The sequence below is a fragment of the Anguilla rostrata genome, chromosome 6, assembly GCF_018555375.3.
Source record: "Anguilla rostrata isolate EN2019 chromosome 6, ASM1855537v3, whole genome shotgun sequence".
NCBI classification, from domain to species: Eukaryota; Metazoa; Chordata; class Actinopteri; order Anguilliformes; family Anguillidae; genus Anguilla; species Anguilla rostrata.
The window spans coordinates 45,638,921-45,666,710 of NC_057938.1; the positions used below are offsets into that span (position 1 = coordinate 45,638,921).

Sequence of the window (27,790 nt, forward strand, 5' to 3'; positions counted from 1 at the left end):
TCTCTCTCTCTCTCTGTCTCCTTCGCTGTCTCTCTCTTTCTCTCTCTGTCTGATTCCCTGTCTGTCTGTGCTTTTTCTTTCCTCTCTCTCTCTCTCCCTCCCTCTCCCACTCCCCTTGACTTCCCATCTGAATGCGATTTAAGATCAGTCTCTGGGGAGGCCCGGCCTTTCTTTCGGAGGGGGGGGGGGGGGGGGTGGAGCGGTGTGGGGGGTGTGGAGGAAGTGCTTACAGTCTGCTCTACAGGACAGGGGCTGGGCTGGGCTGGCTGGGCAGGGCTGGACTGAGCGCGAGCGAGAGCGCTAGCACGAGCGAGCGAGAGCGGCGCATCTGGGGGTCGGGCCAGTGGAAAAGTTAAACCGACGGGAGCGGAGGAGCGAGGGAGCAGCGCACGACGACTGCCACACACCACCGCACCACAGCCCAGCGGACAGAGGGGACCCGCGCCGCAGCACTTACTGGACCAGCGCGAACAGATGGCTCTCCTTTCCCTGCCCTCGCTGTGCTTCTTCTGCACCCTCGCCCAGCTCGTCTGCCGGACGGGGGCCGCCGGACTCTGGGGCCAGCAGCCTACGGTGCTGAAAGTAAGATCGCTTTTCTCTTCCGTTCAGCTGCTGCGGTGCAGCCGCTCGTCAAAGTGGGGGTTTGTTTTGGGGGGGCAGGGGAGTGACACGGTAAAATATCCAGTGTTTATTCAACTCGTACAGAGTGAATATGGTCCCTATTGGAGCTCATAATGTACTCTGTTAAGAGTTGAATTAACAGTGGATATTCTACTGTGAAGGGGGGCGTGGGTGGATTGGTAACGTCTCTTCACCAGAGAAACTGTGTTTAAAAAGGAAGCAGGCAGGCTTTTTGCAGGGAAGTTAGGTTCGGACTTGAGTGTTTTCATTATGCCTGCAGCGCAGGTGTGGAACATATGAACTCCGTCTGTGTTGTTTTTGACGTTGGGTTAAATGTGGGAGGACTGGGGAGGGTGTACCTCGCAGACAGAGTGAGTTTCCTCTGTGGGGGGTAGCGGGGGGGGGGTACCCTAATGGGAATCAGGAGGGCTCTGAGAATCGGGGACTTCATCTCACGGCCCTGCGTCCACAGCTGCATTGACTCAGGGGTGGCTCGTGATTGGACGAGCTCGGAGCCGTAGACCGGGGCCCTGTCTGTCCGTTACCTGGCTGTCCTGTAATGGAAGCCAGCTGCCGGTTGTTGAGCAGAGCTGGAGGGAGAAAGAGCAACAGCGAGCAGGGCACAGGAAACATGGAAAAACCTGGTGACGCATTCATAGTGTAGGGGTGGGGGGGTGGGGGGGGGGGGTCAATGTTCCCCATTAACATCGCCAAGAATAGATCCCGTGCAGGACTGAGGCCCCCTTGGTCTAACTATTAGGAAATGGAACAGCAAGACAGCATAAGTGTGGACTTTGCTTTGCTCTTTGTTCTGCTCTGCCTGACGACAGTCTCAGAAGAGCACAGCCAGAAGTAATAATCTGCTTTACATATTCTTGCAAGTACTTGCATGACAACGGGTGGCAACAGAAGACAGTGCTTTAGCGTTTAATGTTTCGATTCAAGGATTTATCTCTGTCAACTGCAGAAAGAGTTTGCGATTCTTGACCGCGCTCGACCGGGGGAGGACCGTCGTAGCCAGTCTGTAATTCGATTAGCGTCTCGTTATCGTGGCCTGTCGGTGTTCGTGAAACGCTCGGCGGAAGAAAGACGCGAACACGCCCCGCGTCTGACCAGACTTCGACTTCGCCGAGAGAGCCGGCCAAGGCTCTTCTCTGCGGCAGAGCCAATGTAAACAAAGCATCTGTGGCTCATTGTGAGGAGTGGGGTGCAGGCAGGGATGCAGCAGACTTTCTCTCGCATGTGAAAGGGAGTGATAGCTCTACAGTCCCATGACCTCTCAACCCGAGGGGTGTGTTTGTTTTGGACAGCCCTGCGGGTGTAAAAGCCCTCTGCTTGCTATTGCCAAGATCCCTCTCCATTTACACAAATCTTCCAGTCCGGTTGCAAAGGCTCAATCTTGCAAGACTTAAATGATTGCGTGCTCATTTGAAGGCTCAAAGCAAATGTCCTGGCCTAGTGTTAGGAGGAAGAGTTGGGACCAATGGAAGCGCAATGCTGTGACATCTTATGGAAAAACTGCGCATTGAACAGAGCACAGCTAGGGCAGGATGAATGTATTCTTTGTTCTTTGCGCTCGTGGGCACGCACTGAATTGAAATAGCTCGCATAACAGTACGCATTCACAGATGAACGATACAGATATTCAAATCTGTATGGAATTTTAACGTAATTAGGAATGGGTCAGAATCGTCTCTTTCTTCTGAGGGTTAACGTACGACGAACTGGTCTCGTTTAGGACTATATCAAAAGAAAGGCGCTTTCAAAGGACATTTGTGACTGATTCAAACACTTAGAAAGCAAAGCAAATTTGGAAAGGGTAGTTCATAGCTGCCAATGACAGTGGAATAGCCATTCGAGGCAAGACAATCTGAGCTGATTGGTTGATGACAGAATGAAGTTTTGCATGCGGTTTGGAAATCTCCAGACAGCTCAGCACAAGCATGTGCCCCAGTTTCCCACGATTCTCTGCTGTGTGAGTCGCAGATGTCTTACACGGTCCAGCTGTTGAGTCGTTCGGGAGACTCCACACAGCTGGAGATCCTATCTGCCTTCATTACCGCTTGGCAGATGCCTGATGATGCCCAGGGGTCACCGCAACACTGCTTTTAGCAGACCTGCCTCTGCTGTAACTAAATGGCACCATCACAACCAGTCAACCCAATGTCCCCCCACACTCACACGCATATACATACAACACACAGTACACACACACACATACACACACCCACGCACATACACAAACCACACACACACCCACACACATACACAAACCATACACACACATACACATACACATACACACACACACAATGCACACACACACCTACACACACACACACACACATACAAACTCACACAATTCATACACATACACGCACGCACGCACACACCATACACACACATTCACACACACCCACACACGTATAGACACACATACACATACACACACATACATACACACACAATACACACACACCTACACACACGCACACACATACAAACCCACACAATTCACGCACACACACGCACACACAAACCATACACACACATACACATACACATACACAGCACACACATTTACACACACACGCACACGCACATACAAACACACACATGCACACAAACACACACACGCACTCATCCCCTTCGGCCTTCCCATTCCCGAGCCTAGCTGCAGTTGTCCTCTCCGACATCACAATCGAAGCAACACCGATGGCTTTTCACATACCCGAAGAAAAGATTGATTGTCCCCCCCGTTCATACTTCACATTCTGCAAGTGTGAGCATGCGTTCGCATGCGTAGTGGACAGGATGACAGCGATGGCTCACATTCCTAATCAACCATCCAGATATACGGTCCGGGGCTGCTGCTTATTTTTACGGCGTGAGTCCGGAAAACCGCAGGAAGGGGTTACAGGAAAAATCTGCACCGCCACAAAGGCCAACGAGAGCAAGGCTGTTCACAGGATGTTTCGCATTAGTCCAGACAAGAGCCGTTTCTTTGTCTCCGCGGCCCGAAAAAAGCAAATAAATCAAGGGGGCCAAAATGCGTCGCGAAAAAAATGCGACCGCGCGCATATTCCAGGCGTGCCGAGCCCCAGCGAAAAAAAAAACACCAAACGCGACATGAACCTCCGACTGACCGCCTGAGGCGACAGGACGACGCATTCAGCCCTGGCCTGAAAACAAAGCGGCATTGTGGGAAAGGAGCGGTCTGTAAATAGGGCCACAGATGGCCCTCGGGCGGGGGCGCGGGGGCGGGGGGGGGGCGAGGTTAGGGGGTACGGACCTTTGACATCGCACTACAGTAGCAAAACCGCGCCTTGGGCTGCGTTCACAAGAACCGCGGAGGAACCGCTCAGGATTATGACCGGGGCGTGACTTCTCTCAGACTCTCAGATCAACGCCCGCACTGTGCCCCTCACTCGGACCAAAAAAACCGAGCGGGAGAAAAGTGTCTTTATGTGGACACCTGCGCGGGCGTGCCCAATATGGTCGGTCACGGGATTAGGAAGGGATATCCGGGCACACGGGAGGCCATCTGTTTCCGAGCGTTCCAATGATGCAGGTGGGCACAGTGGCGTTATGACCGGGAGGCGATGAGAGGATTTGTTCGATGAGGTTTTGACGGGAGTCAGGATTAGCTCTCAGCTGGCACTGTGTGGCTGCCAATGCACTACCACCCAGGTACACAGATATACTAACCAAAACATGCAGAACTATGCATCTGTGAGTGTTAAGTATACAGTACAGACTACAGAGAAATGTGTGGCATTGATAAATTTGCATTGTCTGTTGAGGTGCACAAAGAAAACTTTTAATTGAAAAAGTTAATTTTTTTAAAGACATTCCACCTTTCAAACAGAGCAGACTACCTACCTACAAGTCATTTTACACAGTAAACGTCTGTAAAGATAACACAGATCTCTCTCACCACAACCCCAAGAATTACACGTAATTCTTTAAACACATATAGCCACCCCAGCTGCTCTTCAGTGCTACATGATGTACTCATAACCATGAATCAGTGAAGTATCCTTTCCTGAAATGGAAATTTAGAGAGCTGTCTAATCTGCCATAACTGTCAGCAGTCACTTAGGGAAATTAAGATGTTCTGATGATAAGGAGGTCCTCCAGACGTCTTGCCTCAGCAGAGTACGTTACATCTGATAGGCAGCCTTGTCTCCAGAAGTGCAGCTGGGTCAACCGGCATGCTACACAAAGAGGACCTTGTCTCATATATGCTATATATACTAGCAGAATTTTAAACCCCATGCACCCTCTTCTCTTAAGTTAAAATAAACCAAATTTAGTGTTTAATGCATACTGACTGTTTACAGGCTAACCATCACTGGACATCTGTGCACCAGCAGCTTCAAAGAAAGATTTACAGTAGATATTTGATTTAACCGATCACATGCACATAGCAAGAGCAGAGGTGAATTATAGTTCTGGATGCAGCCCTTTTTTTTACGTATGGAAGTTTCAGAAGCCTGGCTGCTTTCGGTTACACAAGGCTTTGCATCTAGACCAGAGTGATATTTCATAATCTTATATGATGAAGTGTTTGATACCGGTACAGAAGATTCTGCCCCTGTGAGCACAGGAGCTAAGACCAGCTTAAACCTTTGAAGGCGTAGTTCCAGGTGCACTTTGGCCCACTTATCTTAAGATTGCCTGCACGTGGCTTCATGGTTCACTAGACACGGGCAAATTTTGGGGAGGAAAAAAAAGGTTGTCTTAACCTTGCTAGTCCAGTTATGGTGAAGTTGAGGGTCTACTGTTCTTTGTCTGTTTTTAAGATCGAAAGTTTCTTTTCTTCCTTAGGTATGTGGAAAAGGATATTTCCTCAGCGAATTAAACAACTGCCTGCCATGCAACTGCAAAGGTCATTCCGACAGCTGTGAAGACATCACTGGGATTTGTATAGTAAGTCTCACTGCGTAATGCTGTCATTTCGCTAATGAAAGGAAATTGCATTCTGTGTTTTTTTTTTTTTTTTTTGCTGTTTCTTCCACAATTAAATTATTATTACATTATTTTAAGTAGTACACTATTGCAAAATGTAAAAAAAGAAAAAATTCTACCATGAAAGGTAGGATTTTCTGCATATCGTGTTTACATCCCCAGTTTCAGCCAAGGTTATGTTTATTATGTTTGGTATGGTTATGGATTTTGTGCAATTGTGAGAGAGACCACAGTGTTTAGTTAATTGTACTAAAATTTGACTTGTCCTAACAGTTTTGTCTGAGGGACTTCACACATCTGGCAGCCAGAGTTGAGTTAGACGTGTGTGTATCACGAGGGATGCGTAACATGTGATCAGTGGGGGTTGTCCAATGGGGGAAGGGAGGAATTTCCCTGAATCTGTCATGCTGGGATGGGCTGTCTTTGGGCATTAATGCTGAGTGTAAAAACCACCCCCCTTGCCCCCCCCCCCCACCCCTATCATGGGATGTGCGGATTCATGACTATTTTTGGCCTTGTGGTGAAGGACTGCAGGGACCACACCACTGGGGATTTCTGTGAGAGGTGCCAGAATGGGTTTGTCCCAGAGGTCTCTCCAGAGGGGCATCACGTCTGCAAAGCCTGCGCCTGCCCTATTTCGCACCCCTCAAACAAGTAAGTCGGGGGACCGAGGAGGGGGCCATTTTACCTGAAGGGAGGGGGGGAGCAGTTTTACGGGATGTTTTATTCATGCTCTTTTCCACTGTGTGCCTGTAGCTTCGCTGTGCACTGTGATAAGAGGGGCAGAGCGCTGCGCTGCATGTGCCAGGAAGGCTACGCGGGACACTACTGCGAGAGGTCAGTGCCAACGGGGACCTGGACCAAATGCTGCACCAGTGGGGCCCCAAATACCACACGAGTGCAGCCAAAATACTGTACCAGTGGGGCCCAAATACCACACGAGTGCAGCCAAAATACTGTACCAGTGGGGCCCAAATACCACACGAGTGCAGCCAAAATACTGTACCAGTGGGGCCCAAATACCACACGAGTGGGGCCCGAATACTGTACCAGTGGGGCCCAAATACCACACGAGTGGGGCCCGAATACTGTACCAGTGGGGCCCAAATGCTGCACGAGTGGGGTCCAAATACTGTACCAGTGGGGCCCAAATGTTTTACCAATGGGGCCCAAAAACTGTACCAATGTAGCCCAAATATTGTAACAGTGGGGCAAATCAGCATGACAGCATCGATGATACAAGGGCCCTAATTAACACATCTCAAAATCCCCAACTGAACTGATTTGAAAAACGTTATATTCATGATAATGGCCATATTGTCATTATGGTCACTTAATGCTTACTTACCTCCACCCTGTCCTGCTAGATGTGCTCCTGGTTACTACGGGAACCCCATGGTAATTGGCAACTCTTGTAAGAAGTGCGACTGCAATGGGAACTCCGACCCGAACCACATCTTCAACGAGTGCCACAACCGGACGGGCTTCTGCGTGAACTGCTGGGGCAACACGGCGGGCGCCAACTGCGAGAAGTGCGCTCCGGGTTTCTACGGCGACGCCATCAGCGCCAAGAACTGCAGGGGTGCGTGGACAGGTCTTACATTACCAGCGTCTGCATATAGAGGATGACCTGTACTGTAATTAAGAACACACGCTCCAAGCTCACCAAGGGGGTTGCCCAGATGGTAATTCCATCAGGTGAACTGCAGATGGTATCCTGCCTTTGTTCCCCGAAGCTCGTTTGAGACGTTTTCCTTGTGTGTCTCATTAACCGGCAGTGTGAGCGTAATCTGCGAAATGAAACGCAGGGAAATTCATTAGACGTGTTTATACAGTTGGGACGGACGTGTTGTGCGAATGCCAGTCTTATTCCAAGGTCACAAGCTTTGAATTCTTCTGCTGGGACTCGTGTGACCGACAGCACATTTCCTCTTGTGATCTCCGGCGTAAGAATAGAATTGTTTTAAATGTCATTGGTATAAAAAAATCTGTCTTGATATTTTAAAATGAATAAGGTAATCTGTACCATATTAATAATTTACTCAAAAATAATTCCTGTGTCAGGAAAGGGATATTTTAATCCAAATGAATAAAAAAGTCCAAAATAGTAACAGGAAAAGTTTAAAATGTTGAATTAAGTTTCAGGTTAAGGTTTGTGCAGAAGTTGCAGCATGGCTAGAACTTGTTGCATGGATCTGAGGGTTAAGGATGTGTTAAACATGTAGCATTTCCTTGGCACCATTGTCTACTTAACTGATGAATGAAAGATTGAGTGAGTGTGTCTCTGTTCCTGCAGAGTGTCAGTGCAAAAAGTGCGGCACGATGTCATGTGACGACAGGACAGGAGTGTGTCACTGCAAGCCAGGAGTGACCGGCCCCCTCTGTGACCAGTGTGAGGTGAGGAACGGAATGTTCTTCCCAATGACAGACTCCAACATTTGCACCATTTATGCAGATCTTTTATTTATACCTTTTATTTGAGGATTCATTTTGATGATAAGGTCTGATAATGCTAAAAAAATTGGCTCTGTATAGCCTATCGTTTATTCATTTTTTTGTGTTATCAAACCTCATTGAGATCAAAATTCCAATATATGTAATGCAAATTAAATATTGGCGTGAAACAACGTACGCATCACATGCTCATGCAATCGTACAAAAGAAGACGTGATCCGCGTGTTTTTTGTGTACTGCAGGAAGGCTACTCCGGTTTCAGCAGCTGCCGGGGCTGCCGGAGGTGCGAGTGCGGAGCGGCCTCGCTGCGTCCGACCTGCAACCCCCTCACCAAAACCTGCTTGTGCCGCCCGGGGGCCGGAGGCCAGTACTGCGAGCGCTGCGAGCACGGCCACTGGAACTACAGGAGCTCGGGCTGCCAGAGTGAGTACGAGCGCGTTCCCAGGCCTGCTGAGGACAGTCAGTCTCTCAGACGGAACTGTCTCAGGGGCCAGGCTGATATGACAGCATTACTGGAACTCTGCCAGTTTTCCACCCCAGCCCACTCCTGGTGGTAGCGTCTTATTCCCACTCCCGTTCCTCCGGGGATGTCAGGAATGCATATCCACAGCTCCGTGGCCCTTGGGCCATCTGCACATGACCGTGGGGGATTAAGTCAGACGAGTATCCCGTGACATCACCGTTGGGCCCCACCATCTTACTCACGCAGCTGCCAAACCGCTAAGCCCTCGCTATAGGCCGGACAGTAGAGCAGATGTACAGGGTTCTCAGCCAAGTGACCCTCTTTGGGTTTCATATATTTGACGTTTGTACTCTACTGTACATCCCCTGAAACCATTAAAAACTGTGGGAACGAAAGGCGTCATGGGGCCCACTCTTTGGCCAATGGGCTTCATTTGTGAAATGCAGGGTGTGACTGTGACGGCGGACCTTGTGACATGCACACTGGGGAGTGTTTGCCGGAACCTTCCGTCTCCTCTGAGGACACCATCTGCAACATCAGTGAGTCTGCACTTAGCAAAGCAAAAAAAAATTCACCTCACTCTATTAAAAACTGCTTTCAGTGTTTAGCCAACAAAACAGTGGCAGTTAATTCCAATATTGATGCTTTTACATATGACCAAGGGGAAAAAATCATTTTGAAAAGACGCATTTGTAATGCAAGACCTCTGCCTGCTGTTTAGACCTCTAAACCATGTGGTGGCTCAAACAGAAAATATCTCATTTCAGGTTGCAATGAGTGTATATGGTACCTCATTGGTGACATAAGGCAGTCCAACAAGACTCTCGACCAACTCAAACTCAGCATCATTAACATCTCCACTGGAGCCGCTGCAAATGATCGCCTCAAGTACTACAACTACACCGCAATACGACTGCAGGTAAACAATTGCTGTTTCGATACCTTCACCAGATCAATAGAACTCTGGCAATGGTATCGACTGGCCAGAAGCTTAGCACTATCAAAAGAGACCCATGGGGCAAGGTTTTTTTTTTTTTGTTAGTGGTTAGCATTATATATTAGTCAAAATGCATTGGTGGGCTTGATTACTGGACGCACGATACTAAATGGTGTTTGTTTTGTTTCATTGACAGGCTCAATTTGTGGGGTGGAGGAATAAATCGAAGATGATGAGAACCCAGACGGGTGAACTGGAGGAGGCCACAGCTGCTCTGGTGTCTGACATGAACCGGCTGGGAAAGAAGGTCTGTCGACTCCTGGGCCCGTATACACAAAGTGTCTCCTGCCCAGAGTTATTCCATGAATACAGGACCAACTCCTGAGGAGAGCACAAATGCGAGCTTCCCCAATCTGTTTATTTCTATTTTGTCTAACTCTACGCTGTTAATAGGCTTAAAAGTAAAAGATCCACTGCACACACAGTTATTATTTGAGGGCTCTTCATAGAACTGTACTTCCCAGCATAAATTCAGACAAAATACATTTTTTCTCATATTCCGTCTGACTCAAGTCCATTACTCCAAGCATTATGCCACACTTTAAGCACTTTAGGTCTTTTGTCAGATTCCATTTGACGTTAGGACATCTACAGGGTGCAAAAAGCAAGGGTTTGTCATGAAGGAGAATAAAAAGCTGTAAAGCCTTTTTTAGTTTGTGTTTTCCCTGGTGAGTCTGTAATGTTTATTTCTGCTTTGGTGACTGTGTCAGGAGACCAGAGTGAAGACTCTGAGAGACGCAGTGGATAACGGTACCCTGCAGAGCTTCAATCTGGCAGATGAGCTGGCCAAAAATCTGACAACACTCAACATGGTGATAGAGGGTAAAGCACCAGCTCTACATTACTTTCAGACTAAAAATATGCCTTGCAATTTAAAAGATCGTTGTACATTTCCACCACACATGAAAGTAATATGTCAATCTTGTACAAATTTCACTACGTTACGTTATGGTTACTGTATGTTTTTCTTCTTGTTGCACTAAATTAAAATGTCTGTTTTTCCGTGGTTATGAACGTCATTAAATGTTCACAAAGTCCAGGCCCTGAGACGGGCTTGAGCACAAGGTTAAGGCAAAGCACCTATGAAACTCGGGCCAGTATCTCTGTATATCCCCTGTTATCTGGAGCCTGCTGCCTTCCTAAGACCTCTGTTGCCGTGATACTGAGGCTTTGCTCCCTCCCTGACCCAGAGATGATCAGCGATTGGGAGCTGTACAGCGTGCACCAGGACGTCGACCCCGAGGTGGTCAAACAGAAGACCGCCGACGCGGAGAACATGGTGAAGAGGATGAGGAAGCTGGACCTGTCCCCGAAAGAGCCCAGCACAACCGAAGAGTCGGCCGCAGCCCATGAGAGTGAGTGCAGAGTGCAGGCTTTAGGGGGTTCAGAGCAAGAGATGCAGGCTAAAAATGTGTGTATGTGTGTGTGTGTATGTGTGTGTGACTGTGTGCGTGTGTGTTTGCTCCTTGTGTGTGTGTCTGTGTTTGCACCTCATCCATGATTCTGTCTTGGCAACCTTCTATCTGTGGGAGATGGGAGAAATGCTTTAGGGAGGTTTCAGACTGTAGATCAAGTAGTGGGTTGGGTTCACCTCAAGGTTTAAATTCTTCCTACACGGATTACTGTGTACAGTATGTAGGAGCACGTGTGTTCACTTGCGTGTCTGTGGGCATGCACACACATACTCGTGATACACGAGTCTGTGCACCCATGTGCATGCATATACAGTATGTGCATCGTGTGTGTTTGTGCAAGTGTGCATACGTACTTATGCAAATGAATGTGTGGTGTGCACACATGTATGTGCATATTTTTTGTATTTGCACATGTATATATAAATATATGTTTTCCAGTGTACAGACGTGTCCGCCAGATGGAGAAGAAGCTGGTCAGCACTGAGGGACGTCTGTCTCCAGTGCGAGATCGCTTCTCCGGGTTCAGCGGCAAGCTGACCGATGCCCAGGACCTCCTCCAGAAGGCCACGGGCACCATCCGTCAGACCGAGGCCAAGAACAGAGCCAACCTTCTCAAATTCCACAACAGTGAGGTAACTGTCCGAATGTCCTGAAATGCCTCCTCCCTGGCGTCCGGTCTCCTCCCCTTTAACTCCCGTCTTTTTTAGCTCTCCTTGTTAGTCAACACGTTTAATAAATGTGACACGCCGTGGCAGTGAGCCTCTGCTTGGGAGCTGAGGTATTGTACATGGGGATCTGAAACTGTTCGAGTACTGAGTTTATCGCTCCTGCTTTTAGGAGTCCTGCTTTATCGCTCCTTTTAAATGTGAAAGCACTGGGTCCTTCGGTCCTCTGCGTGGATTGTTTTCGTTCGCTGGGGCTGCAGGAAGCCAGGAAGTCCGTTACCTATGATGTTTTAGGAGAAAACAGGCTCATGGGAACAACTGCTGCAGACTGTTAAGATTTATTGGGTGGGTGGAGTGTTTTGCTGTGCAGCCAAATTCCCCCTCACTTCTTTATAACCTGTGCGTACAATATGTGCAGAACAAACTGCAGTGTGTGACTGGTGAATCAGCAGAAGACAAAATACTGTATAAACCGTATAAAAGCAACTTTTGCCTGTAATTGAATTATACGTGTGTGAGTGTTCTTTATTCGCAATTACAGTTTTTCGTAGTTACACAATTACGAAAATCATCAAACTGAACTCACAATGCACGTATAGGCATCACGCACATGTAGATTATGAATGAGATTTCTGAGCGAGCCACTGTGTTTCCATTCGCTGATGACTCGAGCGCTTTCTTGGTTATCTGTGGTCAGATCTCCATTATCAGGGTCTTTGGTGTCATATCAATCAAAAGCCTGAATGGGGCACTGTGCAAACAAAAGGCCTCAGCCTAATCTGGGGCTCTCCCACCCCGGCCAGAGATTGGACTGCATAAGCACAGGCACTGACATACAGAGGTCATACAGAGGGGCGACGGCACCTCACCCTAAATTCAGTTACATCCCACTGCTGCTTTCGGTCAGAAAAAAATGCATTGCAGAATAAGACGCTACGCTAAATCAAATTAGGTTAGCTAATTATCTCTACTGTTCACCACACCTTTGTTTGCTTACAGCAGATTAACGATCATTTTAAAATGTGAAAGATAAACTGTGAAAAGTGGGTAACCATAACATAATGTACACAAAAGAATAAGCTGTGAATTTTACCCCTTGCTACATTTACTGCTAAAAATGTATTATGATTTCAGTCTCAATGGGGTTTTTTCCTGGTTAAGGTTAAATAAAATTGTACAAAATGATGCAATATTATTTGCTCCATACATATTTTGTGATTATCCAACAAATAGAAAATAGCAAAAGAAAGTTTCAGAATTTAATAGAGTGCACAGGTGTCTCCTTTTCCTTATGGTCGGACAAAGCTCGAATAGAATATACAGTACTATTTGAAGAATATACTAATAATGGTATACTTTTACTATTTGCTTTTCTAATTTTTGACTGTATTTCAGCCAAGTGATCATCACATAGTATTGTAATACTGCAGAATGTTTTTAAGGCATCATACAATTTATAAACAAATATATGCATACATTTGTCTTATTATTACAAGCTCGGATTTCTTGCTATATGACATATTAATAAATTACCATTGCATAAGGGCATAGTAAAGGCATCGCATTCAATGTATTCATATGCTTATATTAGTGTATTTATGCAAATGTTTTTCTGAGAACTTTTCAGATTCACTCTTGTAAGAACAAGTACAGACAGGCAATGCGCATGAAAGTGTTGTGACCTTTATGATAAATGAGATGTAATCAAATCCCATGTCCTCTTTCTTGTCATATGTTCTCATTAAACTTTTTTATTTTTGAGAGCATTAAGCAGTATGCAGACAATATCCTTTTTATGCCCCCCCTCCCCCTCTAGAACCACAGACAGGTACAGATGGACAAATTCGGGGAAGTGAATAACACCCTGGAGAAAGCCAGGGGCTTCATCACCGAAACAGAGGGCATATCTGCTGATATGGATGACATGGTGAAGGTAAAGACTCCTCAGTAACAGGAACACAGTGCAGCTGTGTACCTGAGATTCAACTGCTTCTTTTAGCTCTGTTACAGCTGAATTAATACTGAATACAGTCCAAAGTAAATGAAGAAATGTCTAATTCATCATGTGTAATGTAGGGTGTTAAGCCAGAATTTAGAAAAATTACGACTTGCATCTTGGCAACAGTTCCTCTTTATCTGTGGATTTTAGCTTTGTCTTATCTGTGGATTTTTAACTCTGCCATATAAATTCTCAATATTGCAAGTGCTTTAATGAGTAATGGGGTTAAATAAGGTGTTGTTGTGAATTATTGCTTTCTTTAGAATGTGACCCAGTTCCACGCTGCGATTGATGGAGCTGGCAAGCTCCTGACGGAAAGAACGCAGAACCTGTCTCTTGCCGACAGGGATCTCGTCCAGCGAGCCACTGACCAGGCCCGGGAGCTGCAGAGACTAGCAAATAAACTGGAGCTGTGAGCACAATACTACAGTATATGCACTGCGTCACACTGGATTCTCACTGATTCACTGCAACAAAAATACACAAACTAAACCATAACTCACAATGAATCAGGCCACACAATGCATGTACACATGATCAGAACCACAAACTGCCTAATACAATATCCTACATACCACAGCACAAATCATCCAAGACCGAACACCACAGATGGAATGTTTGAACCAGGTCTTGGAATTGTTCAGTGAATTTGATTAATAGCTTTAATCTTGAAAAACACATTTGCTCTTTTCCTTTCATTCTCAGAAACTGAGCATTTGCCTCTGTGTTCATATGCACACACATGCTGTAGGTGACTGTATTCACTGAGTGGAATATATGAACAAAGATAAAAAAATGAGGCTTGGGGTGTATTAGAGCCAAGTTCCTATTTCTTTGTTCAGGAACCTGAAACACAATGATGCCAATGGATTCGTGCAGAAGGCCATCGATGCATCCAATGTGTATGACAACATCATCAAGTACATTGACGAGGCCAACACCACTGCGTTGACAACCCTTGACTTATCCAGCAAAGCTGATGATGTAAGTGTGCTCTGTTTGTGGCACAGTCACAGCAATGTCATTGGTGTCAAAGTATTGCTTTGACAAAAACTATGAAATCCGTGGTTTTGAAGGATTCGTTCATTAAGATGCGATGGTGACTTATAATTTAGCTGTCTGTTTTACTGTATTTTGCCATTTGCTTCCAACACCATCTTATTGTATTTTTCTTTAAATCATTTTTTAATTATTCTGTATCTCAGCTTTCAGGGATGGTTACCTTTAACACAAATGCTGTCTATATTATGCATTTTAACTGCATCACTCTATATTACATTTTCACATGACTTTCTTCTGTATTAATAACTTTTTTTATTGACAGTTATGCTCTTTTCTCTTTTATTTAAGGCCATCTCTGGAATCAACACACAGCGTGGTTTTCTGAAAGCACAGAGTGACAAATTCTTCAAGGAGTCTGTCAGCTTGCACTCTGATCAAATTGGTAATTTTTTTTTATGAATCAATTACTCAATCAATATGAACCATCTTTCACATGGGTAAAGAGTTTGTTATTTAAAAGATATCTAAAATGCTTCTTTTAATGTTAACACTTGCCTTTCCAGTGGTAGACTCCACAGTTCTTGACACCGGTAAATACTTGGAGGAGACAAAAGAGACCATGGCGGATGCCAAGAAAAGACTGAATACTATAGTAAATGATGTAAACGCACTTGAGAAAGGTGAGTGAAACACTTAAATATATGAAAAATTGTTGTTGGCAGAAAGGTTGTAAAAATTTTCATTTCCAAGGACTAATAACTTTATGTACTCTGTAAAGTTTAGTTTTATGTATATGAACAACAGTACAGTATGTCATGGTAGAGGTTAATGTCACGGAAAGTCTTTTGAAGGCATGACACAAACAATTCATCTTCTTGTGTTGCGTGTATCTTAAAAGACACACCTTAAAAGATTCTTCCAAAAAATTTTATCCAGATGAGATGTTTGGTTTTACAAATAAATATTTAGAAGTCAACCTTGTAGAAGACTGTGATTTTGTTTGACACAGTTAGTAGATCCAACCAAATATTAGAGTTTCATCTTGATATATCTCCCAAACTTGCTCTGAACAACTGATCGACTAATCACGCCCCCGCTCTCACCCCAGATCCAGACGTGGGATTGGTTGGACCGGTACACTTTTTTTACATAATGAAAATGGCAGTTTCAGAGTTTTATTTTGTGGTCTGAACCTTCGCGTTCTGGATGTCTCTCCACAGGCAGGACGACTCAGCGCCTGCAGTTCACCAAGGAGGTGGCGGAGGGCACCCTAAACCGATCCGTCGAGGTCCTGCAGGGCGTGAACCCCATCAAGGAGCGGGTGGAGCAGTGGTCCAGCAACATGAACAACGACGAGTACTCAGCCGCGGCCTACGACCAGGCCGTCCTCTCGGCCGGGGAAGCAGGTACCCACGCGCGCTCACTCGACAGGCCTATCTGCACACGCTTCAAGGCCCCCGGCCCGACGCGATAAGACCCCGGATTGTTTTCGGACCCGTTTAACCGAGGGCGCGATCGCTCATACTCGAGATTTTTGAAGTATCATCGCTTTAGACTGCTGGCAGGCCATCGCATTCCGATCCCATGATTCCCGCCTGTGCGTTCGCAGTAGAAGGCAGAGGTCGTAAATGTACCGTAATTCAGAAGAGCAGAGACAGCTGTCAGCCAACTTTCCTGTGTGTAACGTCTTTATGTTATTGTAACATTTTATGTATTTTTTATTTGCTCGTTCTGTTCACCAAAATATTCTTGCTGTTTTTGGCTACAGGCTTATCTTTCTGTAAGAACACATAATCTGAATCTGAACACATAATTTTTGCCAGTGTCTGTGCCAATATGTGCAGAGCCAAACTTTGGCCCATTGTCAGAGTTAGGGGGTTGTAAGAGAAGATCATATTGCTATCGGTGATCTGAATACAGGACACTAAGTACAAAAAAGGTGGTATACATATTGGTGAATTTCCAGTATTTAGTATGGGCTTTGTATTTAATATGCCAGTATTATAATTTTACGATTGAACTGCTGAAACATTTTTACTACCGTAACAACCACTACAATGATGTCTTGTTTATAGTGAACAACTTGTCTGAGCTCGTCCCAGAACTGCTGGACAAGCTACGTGTGGTGGAGGAGAAAAAGCCTGTTAATAACGTGTCCACCAACATCATACGCATCAGAGAACTCATCGCCCAGGCCCGGAGCGTGGCCAAGAAGGTATGAGGGAGCCAAACAGGTTCACTGGCCAAAAGAGCAAATACAGCTGTCTAGCTATACTCTGCAAAAACACAAAATGGCTTTCTGGCCAATGATAACATGCTGACAATATGACCAGTGAAAATACAAATAGATTGTTTGGCCAGTGAGAACACAAGTGAGCTATCTGGCCAATGAAAACGCATGTGGGCATTCAGATAAACTTAAAATAAAATGGATTACGTAACCAATGAGAGCACAAATTAACTATCTGAACAATGGGAAGAATGACTCGTGGCACTGCTGGGTTTTATTTGGAATAAGTTCTTGGGGCACAAAAATAAAATTGTGATTCTAAAGGCCCTCGAACATTTTTAAATCATACACAAATGCAGTGTTTCAGAATATAAATGTTCAGCGATAAAACATATCCCATGGAAATCATGGGTTTAAAAGAAAATGCCTCTGTTTATCCCTCAAGGTCCAAGTGTCGATGAAGTTCAACGGCCAGTCTGCGGTGGAGCTGCAGCCTCACGACAACCTCGAGGAGCTGAAGACGGTCACCTCCCTCAGCCTGCTCGTGCGGGTGGAACCGGACAAGCAGCCCGTGAAGGACCGCTTCGTCTTCTATCTGGGGAACAGAAATGTGAGCGGGCTCTAGCGTGCGGCGCCGCGGGCGGCACAAAAGCGCGGCGGCCGCGTCGATGTCGGGGCTCCGCTCTCCGCGTGTGTGAAAGGGTGGGGGGGGTGGTGGGGGTAACGGAGCGCCGCAGAGTCCCAGATCAGCTATTCACACTTCAGAGGCGCGGGCCTCAAGGACAGCCCAGATAAAACAGGAAAGGAGATGAATAGCTTGTTGTGATCCCAAGAACAGGAAAAGTCTTTGAGAGCTGACAGTTTCCTTTTCAAGGGTTTCCAAGAGACGGCTACGACGATTGTGTGCCCGCCTTCAAAGGGGCCTGATTTGCATAACTATCGTTACCTCGTGTACACACAGTTACACACACACACGCACACACACACAGACGTGATGGAAGCAGGATTTTCACTGTTATATTTAATAGTGGCAGCTCTGGTGATTTAGCCAGCTTTGTATAGGAAAATATACATGTATAAAATTATTTTTAAATGCACATTCCATCGTAGGCCAATTGAATCATGTCAGTGTCATTTTCAGGATTAAGATTATTTATGTTAACAATAATTCAATTTTTAATGTAAAAATATAAATGTAGATATATTTAATTTCTATATTTATTTGAATAGCCAAATACAGGATTCACTCGATCACTATACTCATGAGGACTAGGTCCCATTTCACCTCAGAAATGTGCTGAATTAAAGGTTTAGTGATTGCTTGTTATTTTTTGGTTATTATTAGTCAGAATCAATATAGATAGTCTAATCTGTGAACACAGATCCCTTGCAATTCATTACATGGTATTTAATTTATGTGTTTGTGCATATAACCAGTGTTCACATTTTGCTCATGTCCTTCATAAAAGGGAGCGAAAGACTACATGGGCCTTGCCATAAAGAATGACCACCTGGTGTACATCTACAATCTGGGCGGCGAGGATGTGGAAATCTCCCTGAATTCCAAGCCTGTCAGCACGTGGCCCCCCTTCTTCAATCTGGTCAAGGTGGAGAGGTAATGTGTCCCCACCTTTGACACCACACACAGTCCTTTCTTTGGTGATGTTATTCCGTCAGCGCACAAGGCACTCAGGATAAACAGGAACATGTATTTCAGTACACACTGGCATCTGTTAATCTGTGCATGGAGGAATCTGATCATCTGTCACCTTTATTTTTCCATGGGCAGAGAACCAATATATTTCCGTTCTTTGATTTGTCATTTTCAGTGACATTAGAAGGCTTTCTGATATGTTCAGCTTTACTTAAACATATGTGCCACCATATATTCAGACATATTATTCAATGCATTGAAGTATTTTTTCAATGCATATATTTACATACAACAGCAATATATTTTCATTGCACAAGGGGCTTTTGCACAACAGTCTGTCAGTTCACGTAGGAATCTGACCACACATCAGCACAGAAGTGAGGGGTTCTTTTGTGTGACACGGGGGCTCCACTGTGCTCCTCTGTCTCTTCCACCAGGCTCGGAAAGCACGGCAAACTGTTCCTGACCGTGCCCAGCCTCAGTAGCACCGCCGAGCAGAAGTTCATCCAAAAGGGCGTGGCCCACGGCACCGAATCCCTGTTCGACCTGGACCCCAAGAACGCCGTGTTCTACGTGGGCGGCGTCCCCCCGGACTTCAAGGTACTGCGTGTCTTTCGTCTTTGTTCTGAAGGCCGCCCGCCCGCTGCTGTTCCCAGCCGTTAGTGTCAGCTTTCAGGAGCCCGCAGCGGCCCCCCGCGTGGCTGGCCCCGCTCGTAATAAACGTGTTGTGCGCCGCGGGATACGGCGTTTACTGTGTTCCTCTGTGTCTAGCTGCCCACCGCGCTCAACCTGCCCTCCTTCGTGGGCTGCATCGAGATGGGCTCCATGAACAACGACGTCATCAGCCTGTATAACTTCAAGCAGACCCACAAAATGGACGTCGTCGCCGATTCACCTTGTCCCAGGTGACGTGCTTCCCTTTTTTTTTTTTTTTGTTCCATCACATCCACCACGTGAATGCATTTATGTGAAATCCACTGAAATGGGTTCAAATAAGAGATGTATACTCTACCCACAGTACATCCCATAATGGAAAGACAATCTTCAAGCACACAGGGTAGTTCTTTCCTGTTTGTTTTAGCCCTGGTGACGGTCAGAATAGCAGACTGTGAATCACACAGTTTTACAAACAGCTCTAAAATGTTTGTATATCTTATTTACTCTTCTTCGTGACTTTAAAACAGTGTATCCACCATAGCTCGTGTCCATTTATTTAAAATTATTTGATTCATTTAACAGATGTGGCTGGCGCCTTCTAGGTAGGCAGTGGGTGTGTGCATTCCTAGGTGTCACGTCAGTGTCAATTAGACACGGTGTCACGTTAACCTCCTCTTAACCCCAAATGCTCAGACAAACTTCAGATGGTCTCCTAAGACTCCTCATTTGACCTCTGCTTTTAAAGAGGTTACAGACGCCACTATATCATCATCCAAAAACAAGCGACTGAATGTTTTGGTCAGGTGGACCAGAAACCCACTGATAAGGTCATGAGAACCAAGAATCTCTTTTTTGGTACTCTCCGTCATATTTACTCCTTCCTGTCATCTTGCCTCCCTGACTTCCTGTCCCTCCAGGTACAAGCTGGCTTTCTCGCAGAGCCGGGTGGCCAGCTACATGTTCGATGGCACAGGCTATGCGCTCGTAAACAACATTGAGAGGAGAGGAAAGTTTGGCATCGTCACCAGGTTTGACATTGAAGTGCGAACGGTGGCCAACAACGGCATCCTCTTCCTGATGGTCAATGAGGTAAACTTTGTAAATGTGCATTTATGCTACATCTATAGCATGTTTATATTTATATGCTATCCTATTGCAGTATATTACACAGTATATAAACTGCATTTAACTGCTGTCGAAATGGCTCTCTTGCCTGAGATACACTGCAGCCCTGATCTAAGTGTGTTTAAAGAGGAACCACACTGATTAATGACTGTTTGTGTCTTGCCAGACATATTAACAGAAAGCATATGGACTCTTCTTTCTTTTGAAACCATTCCAGTATAAACTGATGTTGATGATGATATTGTTGATTTTGTGCACTGAGCATGTGCAGTAAGCGGAGGCAACTCCTCTTGCTCTTTTTTTCAGGACAATTTCTTTGTGCTGGAGCTACAAAATGGCTTCCTGCGTCTCATCTATGACTTTGGGTTCAGCAGCGGGCCGGTTGTAATGGAGAGCAAATTAGCAAAACTGCAGATCAATGATGCCAGATACCATGAGGTAAAGCACCACACTGCATGGCTCTGTATAGTGGAGGGTGGATACAGTATTTTAAGCGAGAAAGCAAACTGAACTTTCCTCCTTTCCAGGTGTCGATAATTTACCACCATTCAAAGAAGATCATCTTATTGGTGGACAGAAGTCATGTCAAATCAATGGAAAGTGAGAAGAAAACATTGCCCTTCTCAGATATTTACATTGGAGGTGCACCCTCGAGCATTTTACTCTCCAGGTAATTTCCAATTCATGCAAAAGTATTAACACAGTTACTGCTGACCTTGAATTGAGAGACAGTAAATAGCCATGTGTCTCTTGTTGCTGCGGTTTTGTCACATCCTGTGTATCCACTCCCATCCTCCTCCAGGCCAGAGTTCTCCTCCTTGGTGGGCCTGAAGGGCTGTGTGAAGGGCTTCCAGTTCCAGAAGAAGGACTTCAATCTGCTGGAGGAGCCTGGCACTATTGGAATCAGCAATGGCTGCCCAGAGGAGTCTTTTGTATGTAGAATTCAGCCACAAATATAGTTCTAAAGAACTTTCCACAATGGTCATTCATTTGTGCAACCCAGCCTACAACCATAATCTTACAGAGCTGCCCACAAGGGTATTTTATGTGTACAATCCAGTCTACAATTATAACCCATTTGGATTGCATAAAATATCTGTTGCTGCTACAACAGATATTTTCAGGAGTCTTCATATTTTCACCTCACCTAATCAAAAAATTCTAAAGAAATACCAAAACTCTAAACCCCAGGACAGTGACATTTTTCTGTTTCCACTGTGTTTCCACCAGATGTCCCGCAAAGCTTATTTCATTGGAGACGGCTTTTTGGGATCCTCAGCAAAGATCTCCCCCTTTGACACGTTCGAGGGAGGCCTCAACTTCCGAACACTGGAGCCTAATGGCCTGCTCTTCTACCACAATGAAGGGGTATGATGATGCCTGTGTACTGTGCATGAATCTGTTCTCTTTTGTGAAATTCAATAGCTGTGAGCCCTGCGTTGTGTGTTTCAGGCTGACGAGTTCTCCATCTCACTGGAGAATGGAGCAGTGGTGCTGAACTCCAGGAGTACCAAGGTGAAGTCGCACAAGAAGCACTACAATGACGGACGCACCCATTTCCTGGTGGCCTCAGTGACTAAGCAAAAGTAAGTCTGCTGGCTTTTGAAAAAGTCTAAAGTAATTTCTTAGTTTTTTACACAGGAAATAAATATATGGCAACAAAGGTACTGACTGAGATAATATATGCAGTATGACTTCATTCTTCTAGGTATCAACTGGTTATCGATGACAAGGACAAACAGGAGAAGAACCACGCAGCCTCGTCTCAGTCGTCCACCGGAACACTGAAGACCTTCTATTTCGGAGGCTCCCCCAGTAGCAGCATCAGGAACTTCACGGGCTGCATCAGCTACGCCTACATCAGCAGGTGACAACTCACACAGCTGAGGTTGCCGATTGGGATCACTGTGCAACACACAGAACCAAAAACCTCATTTTAAAAAAGACTTAAAAATCTGATTTTGAGAATGTTGAACAAAAGAACACGAGACTAAGCACAGCAAAATAATTCCATCAAAGTAGTCCTGGAAATGTAAGATAAATCTGCATTTGAAGTCGCAGGAAATAGTTTTTCCTGCATTGCTGTTTACTCGTCTCTGCCTCTGATTATGGAGCAGCCAACAGTATCTGAGTGGACTGAAGCCAAGTGCACAAAAAGAACTGCATGTACTGTATGGAGATGTGGGCTCCGTTACCCGGGAGACGGGGTTGCTTGCTGTGTAAGCGCATATCCCCAGCTCCGCTCGGCTCAGGGTGAAAGGACGTGGAGACCGTCTCCCTGAAGACGAAGCGAGTTTCCAAAACTCAGCGGCTTTGTGTTTCTCTCCACAGGCAGGATAGGGACATCGAGCCAGAGGACTTCCAGAGGTACTCGCAGAATGTCCAGGCCTCCCTTCAAGACTGCCCCGTGGAGAGACCGCCAGCAGCGCTGCATGTGAAACATAGCAGAAACTCCTCCAAATCCAAGCAGGGACATTCCAGGAAGGTAAGAGGACACTGAACAGGCAAAATGCTCCCTCAGACGCCTATAGAGTTTTCCCAGTGTGTATGAACTTATGGGCAGGTCATTTTATAACACATTATTGCATTACAGGCATTTAGCAGACACTTTATCCAGAGCAAATTAGACAACTTTTTACATATTATTAACATTACATCCATTTATACAGCTGGATATATTGTATACTGAAGCAATACAAGTACCTTTCTCAAGGGTACTATGGAATCGAAAAACAAATGTTTCCTACTCAGGAAAGTAATTGCAAAATGCTTTTCAGCACATTTACTTATAATATTTATTTAAAGTTCTAAAACAATCCTGCTCTGAGTGACAGACATTTTCCTTACCCAGGTGAGCAGAGATAAGTCTAATGAGCCTGAAGTCCCAGTAGGGGTGAAGATCGACCCACTGGATTCACCTGAGATCGAGGCCACGCCTTGTTACCTTTCCCAGAAGCCTCGGGCCACTCGCCATGCCTACCACTATGGGGGCACCAGCAACAGTCGACAGGAGTACATGGACATCCCAGAATCCTTCAGTGAAAGGTCAGTCTGCTGGGAAGCCACAGGTATTCTGTATGACACAAACAATCCCAGACACATCCTGTCTGCAAGTCTCTGAGCACCTTCTGAAGAACTGTGAATCGAGAATTCTGCTCAAACATTCTGTGTGTGTTTCCACCACCTTAAAGGGTGGGTAGATTTTACCCACATTCCCAAGATGAGTAAATTATTAATATACTCAGAAAGTTATAGCTGGCAGTAAATCTTAGTCTTGTTGTGTTGCTGTCGCCGTTAGGTCCCACTTCTCCCTCTCTCTGAAGACGAACTCTTCCTTCGGCCTCATCTTCTACGTCTCGGACCAGGAAGAGGACAACTACATGGCTCTGTTCCTGGCCCACGGGAAACTGGTGTACACCTTCAACGTGGGAAGCAACAAAATCAAGATCAAAAGCGATGAGAAATACAACGATGGAATGTGGCACAATGTAAGCACAAGGTGTTTTTTGACTGATCTGATGTCCATATGCTTGCAATGCAAGCATACCTCAGCCCGTAAATGGTAAATGAACTGCATTTATATAGCGCTTTTATCCAAAGCGCTTTACAACTGATGCCTCTCATTCACCAGAGCAGTTAGGGGTTAGGTGTCTTGTTCAAGGACACTTCGACATGCCCAGGGCGGGGTTTGAACCGGCAACCCTCCGACTGTCAGACAATCGGTCTTACCTCCTGAGCTATGTCGCCCCCGTAAGTTATTCAGGGTGGGTTTTCGGTGACCTGTAACTACTCTCTTCCTGCAGGTTGTTTTTACCCGCGATGGGAACGTGGGACGATTAATTATCGACGGTCTGAAAGTGCTGGAGGATCGGGCTCAAGGTGCCAACGCCTCCTGGCACGTGAGCGGGCCCCTCTATGTGGGCGGGGTCCCCCCCGGGAGGGCCCAGAAAAACATCCAGGTACAGAGACTCTGAGAAGATATGAACAGGCACCCGAGCAGGACGTGTGTAGGAAACACACCTGGGTCAAATAATTATATGAAATATTCTAACAGATCCTGCAGATTAATTTTTAAAGAAAATTAATTCTCACCAATATTGAGAACAGTATTCTTCTTTCATATGATTGTACATTTTGGTTAGTAACAAATGTGAAGGATCTTTAGTTTTTTCCAGGTTTACCAGCATATGCCCCAGCATTCATCTGAATTATATTAACATACGGTATTAAAGTATTTAACCCTGTTATTTAAATATGTGATTAGAATGTTCTTAACTGAACTTTCTAAAGCTGAACAATCACTACTGGTAATTGAAAGCAATGGAGTTTAAATAAATGTTCCAAAAATGATCTTCAAAGGGTTAAAACACGTACTTGACCCAGGTCTGGTATGAACTGTTGCACTGCGTTTGAAGAACCGCACAGGGAAAATGGACCCATCTGCCAATGATTTGTCTTTGTCCTGTTTATCTTGCACATGGAGATTTATACACAGCCATTTCTCTCATCTCGGTCGTGGAAATACACTCATCCCTCATTCACTGTTTCCCTCTCTCCCCAGAGGAACTCTGTGTACAGCTTTACCGGCTGCGTGAGGAATGCCCAGCTCAACGGCCAGGGCCTGACCTCCGTGTCACAGACCTTTGGAGTCACCCCCTGCTTCGAGGGGCCCTCAGAACCTGGGTCCTACTTCTCGGAGGAGGGCGGATACGTTGTTTTGGGTAAGGCAAGGCTTTCCGTCTGCCAAACTGAAATTAATCCCATATCCTCAGACAGAGGTTAGAGTACTCCAAGATGAACATAAACCAAAAGATCATGGTGTGATATGACTCCCCCTGAAGACTTGAGGATTGCTTGCTTTGAACTAGGATGTTTTGCTTAAAATGGGAAAAACTGCAGTGAAGACAAATGTTGTACAGAAGGTCTGTAGTGCTTCTCGTTGCAATGAAAGTACCGTTTGAATTACGCTTATTGTTTCTCATGGCCCTGATTTAGCGGGGACCGAGTTGGAAACAATTTGTCTGATGCGTGTCACCTGACATTTCAGATTTCCCGAGCATAAATATACAAAACCGCACGGGCCCACAGCTGAGAGGGGAAACAGAGGCTCTCATTAGAAAAGTGCAACTTGATACCCCCCCATTGCCAGGGGAAAAAATCTGGATTGGTGGGAAGCGAAGGGGCGAGGATGGATAGCTTTGGGCCCCCAGGCCTTGAGAGCAGAGCTGCAGCTGTCGAATAAGCTCGGAAAAAATTTCACACCTTGCCGCGGCCGTCTGAGTTTCACACGTGCGCATGCTTCCGTCGCCGTAGCGCTGCAAAGCATTCCGGGTCGCAGGCGCGAGAGGTGAGGTTCAGCATCGGGACAGGCCGCCTGTGACCCGTTTTTTCCCCCTCATCCCCCTTCAGATGTCTCTTTCAACCTGGGGCTGAAGTTTGAGCTGGTGATGGAGGTGCGCCCTCGTGTGGCATCTGGGGTGCTACTGCATGTCTACACTGCTGAGGGAGAGTATGTCAGCATGTACATTCACCAAGGAGAGGTGAGAAGAAACTATTAAATACACACATACAGACACATACCTGTCACACACATAAAATAAACATAGATGGTCTTTCCTCATTTATTCATAATTTTAGACTTACAAATGATTAATTGCCATTGCAGGTTGTGGTCCAAGTGAACAATGGAATCCGTGAGTTTTCAACACGCGTGTCTCCAAGGCAGGGTATCTGTGACGGCAGCTGGCACAGAATCACAGGTGTGGTGATATGTAATACCAGCTCACAGATGCTCTCTCTCTCTCTCTCACACACACACACACACTTTTAAACGTGCATTTGTTTTTCAGCATGACAAAGATAAATAGAGACTTTATTTAAATCCCCAAGGAAAAGCCAACTTGTCATAATGCAAAATCATTAAGAAGAAAATAAGGTTTTTTGAAAACACAAAGTACTATTTATTTATTATCTGTCAACAGTGTGTTTTTTGCACCCAAAGACTTATTCCCACTCTCTCCCTATGCATTGAACCAAATTAAAATATAGTAGGAGCTGTGCTGATTATGTGGATGTTTTTTGTCTCTCTGTCTTCTGCTTTTAGTGATCCGAGATTCCAATGTTGTGCAACTTGATGTGGACTCTGAGGTGAACCATGTTGTGGGTCCCCTCAACCCCCAAGCGGTAGACATCAGGACCCCTGTGTTTATTGGTGGAGCCCCAGGTCAGTGGCACCTATAAATGTCCAGTTACTATTGTTTTCCAGTGTGGTATAAAATAGAGCTTGTGTGTTATCGGGGAACCTTTATGGTAACACGTTCAGTACTTACAACATAACAATACGTAACAATAAAACATTAGGATGAAGAACTACTTAATAAAGTGATATAAATGTTGTTGTTTTTTCTCCTGCTCCTCTTCCTCCAGCATCCCTGATTCCACAAGGCCTACCCACAAGCAGGCCCTACACGGGTTGCGTGAGAAACCTGGCTGTCAACAATATCCAAGTCAGCTTCAGCAAAGCTGCCCTGGTCAGTGGGGCAGTCAGTGTGGGCTCCTGTCCAGCGGCCTAACACTGGCCTTCCAGCAATGCTAACACCACAGCTCCACAGCCAAGCCCAGAGTCCAAATCACCATGCCCTGTTACTTCTGTTCCAATAAAGAAGCATGAAATCAAATCGTCACTGTTTCTTGGCTGTACCAATGTATTCACTAATATCTATTATCCCTGTTGCTGTTTCGAGTAAGAATGAAATGGGAATCTATTCCAGGTCAGTTAAGAATTATGTAATTTTTTAACCTTATGTAATTTGATTTCGATAAAGAAATGCGATACATGTTTATTTGCTCTGAACGGCAGTCTTATGCCGAGGTTGCACCAATAAAATACATTTGCATATGTGTCATGTTTGTAAAAAATAGAATTAGCCCACAGTAGTGGCTGTTTTACACACTACTTAATATCCCCACACAAACAAGTTTTTTAATATATTTTCATTTAACATTTATATTATAAAGTAGGTATTTCCTTTTGATTAAAACAGAAATACTCTGACATTCCCTTAAAGCATAGCCTCAAGGAGAAGACTTCCTACTCTAATAAGAGATGATGGCACAAGAAAATGCTTTCAGCTTATTTCTGCTATATAGTTTCAAAGATATGCTTTCTACGCAAATAAGTAATCATCTGTTTTGCATAAAAACTTTCTCTGCAGATTAAATTGCATACTCAAGTTTGATTTGTGCTGGTGGTTTTTAAGTAATAATGCTCCACAAAAGATAAAGCATTTTCCACTTGAAATGGATATCGGTAAATTAACTTTTAAACGCATTTAAACTGATTAACACCCACATTCAGTGTGGTACTGGACCCGATACATACGATGCAGCCTAATAATGAGTGCTTTTATTATCATAACTCAAGTGAGCAATTCATTCGTTACCATTCAAAGCGGTACTGTTACTGCATTTACCGATAATCGCATTTGCTACTTACACACCTGTGATATAATCCACAATGTGATATAGTTCAATATCT

General features: G+C 45.3%; 1 protein-coding gene across 1 annotated transcript; it reads left to right on the plus strand.

Moving 5' to 3' along the window:
* The first annotated feature begins 238 nt into the window (after positions 1 to 238).
* On the plus strand, positions 239 to 27,485 carry lama4 (laminin, alpha 4). The gene is made up of 40 exons (XM_064339991.1): positions 239 to 582; positions 5,452 to 5,553; positions 6,119 to 6,246; positions 6,349 to 6,429; positions 6,960 to 7,174; positions 7,889 to 7,989; positions 8,289 to 8,469; positions 8,956 to 9,048; positions 9,277 to 9,428; positions 9,643 to 9,753; positions 10,217 to 10,328; positions 10,697 to 10,861; positions 11,360 to 11,553; positions 13,403 to 13,519; positions 13,849 to 13,997; positions 14,428 to 14,569; positions 14,936 to 15,029; positions 15,151 to 15,267; positions 15,808 to 15,993; positions 16,663 to 16,802; positions 17,263 to 17,427; positions 18,287 to 18,432; positions 18,909 to 19,071; positions 19,243 to 19,376; positions 20,046 to 20,217; positions 20,560 to 20,691; positions 20,781 to 20,923; positions 21,056 to 21,185; positions 21,484 to 21,621; positions 21,706 to 21,839; positions 21,962 to 22,120; positions 22,585 to 22,738; positions 23,105 to 23,298; positions 23,552 to 23,741; positions 24,057 to 24,212; positions 24,815 to 24,974; positions 25,663 to 25,793; positions 25,919 to 26,012; positions 26,357 to 26,476; positions 26,680 to 27,485. The coding sequence occupies exons 1-40, from the start codon at positions 475 to 477 to the stop codon at positions 26,823 to 26,825; spliced, it is 5,649 nt and encodes a 1,882-aa protein (XP_064196061.1). The 5' UTR covers positions 239 to 474; the 3' UTR covers positions 26,826 to 27,485.
* The last annotated feature ends 305 nt before the right edge of the window (positions 27,486 to 27,790 follow it).

Excerpts from the sequence above, each read along its gene's own strand:
- lama4 (XM_064339991.1), top strand. The coding sequence starts at position 475 with ATGGCTCTCCTTTCCCTGCCCTCGCTGTGCTTCTTCTGCACCCTCGCC. Across the intron at positions 7,990-8,288 it reads CCCTCTGTGACCAGTGTGAG|GAAGGCTACTCCGGTTTCAG; the intron begins GTGAGGAACGGA and ends TGTGTACTGCAG. Across the intron at positions 17,428-18,286 it reads TCTATCTGGGGAACAGAAAT|GGAGCGAAAGACTACATGGG; the intron begins GTGAGCGGGCTC and ends CCTTCATAAAAG.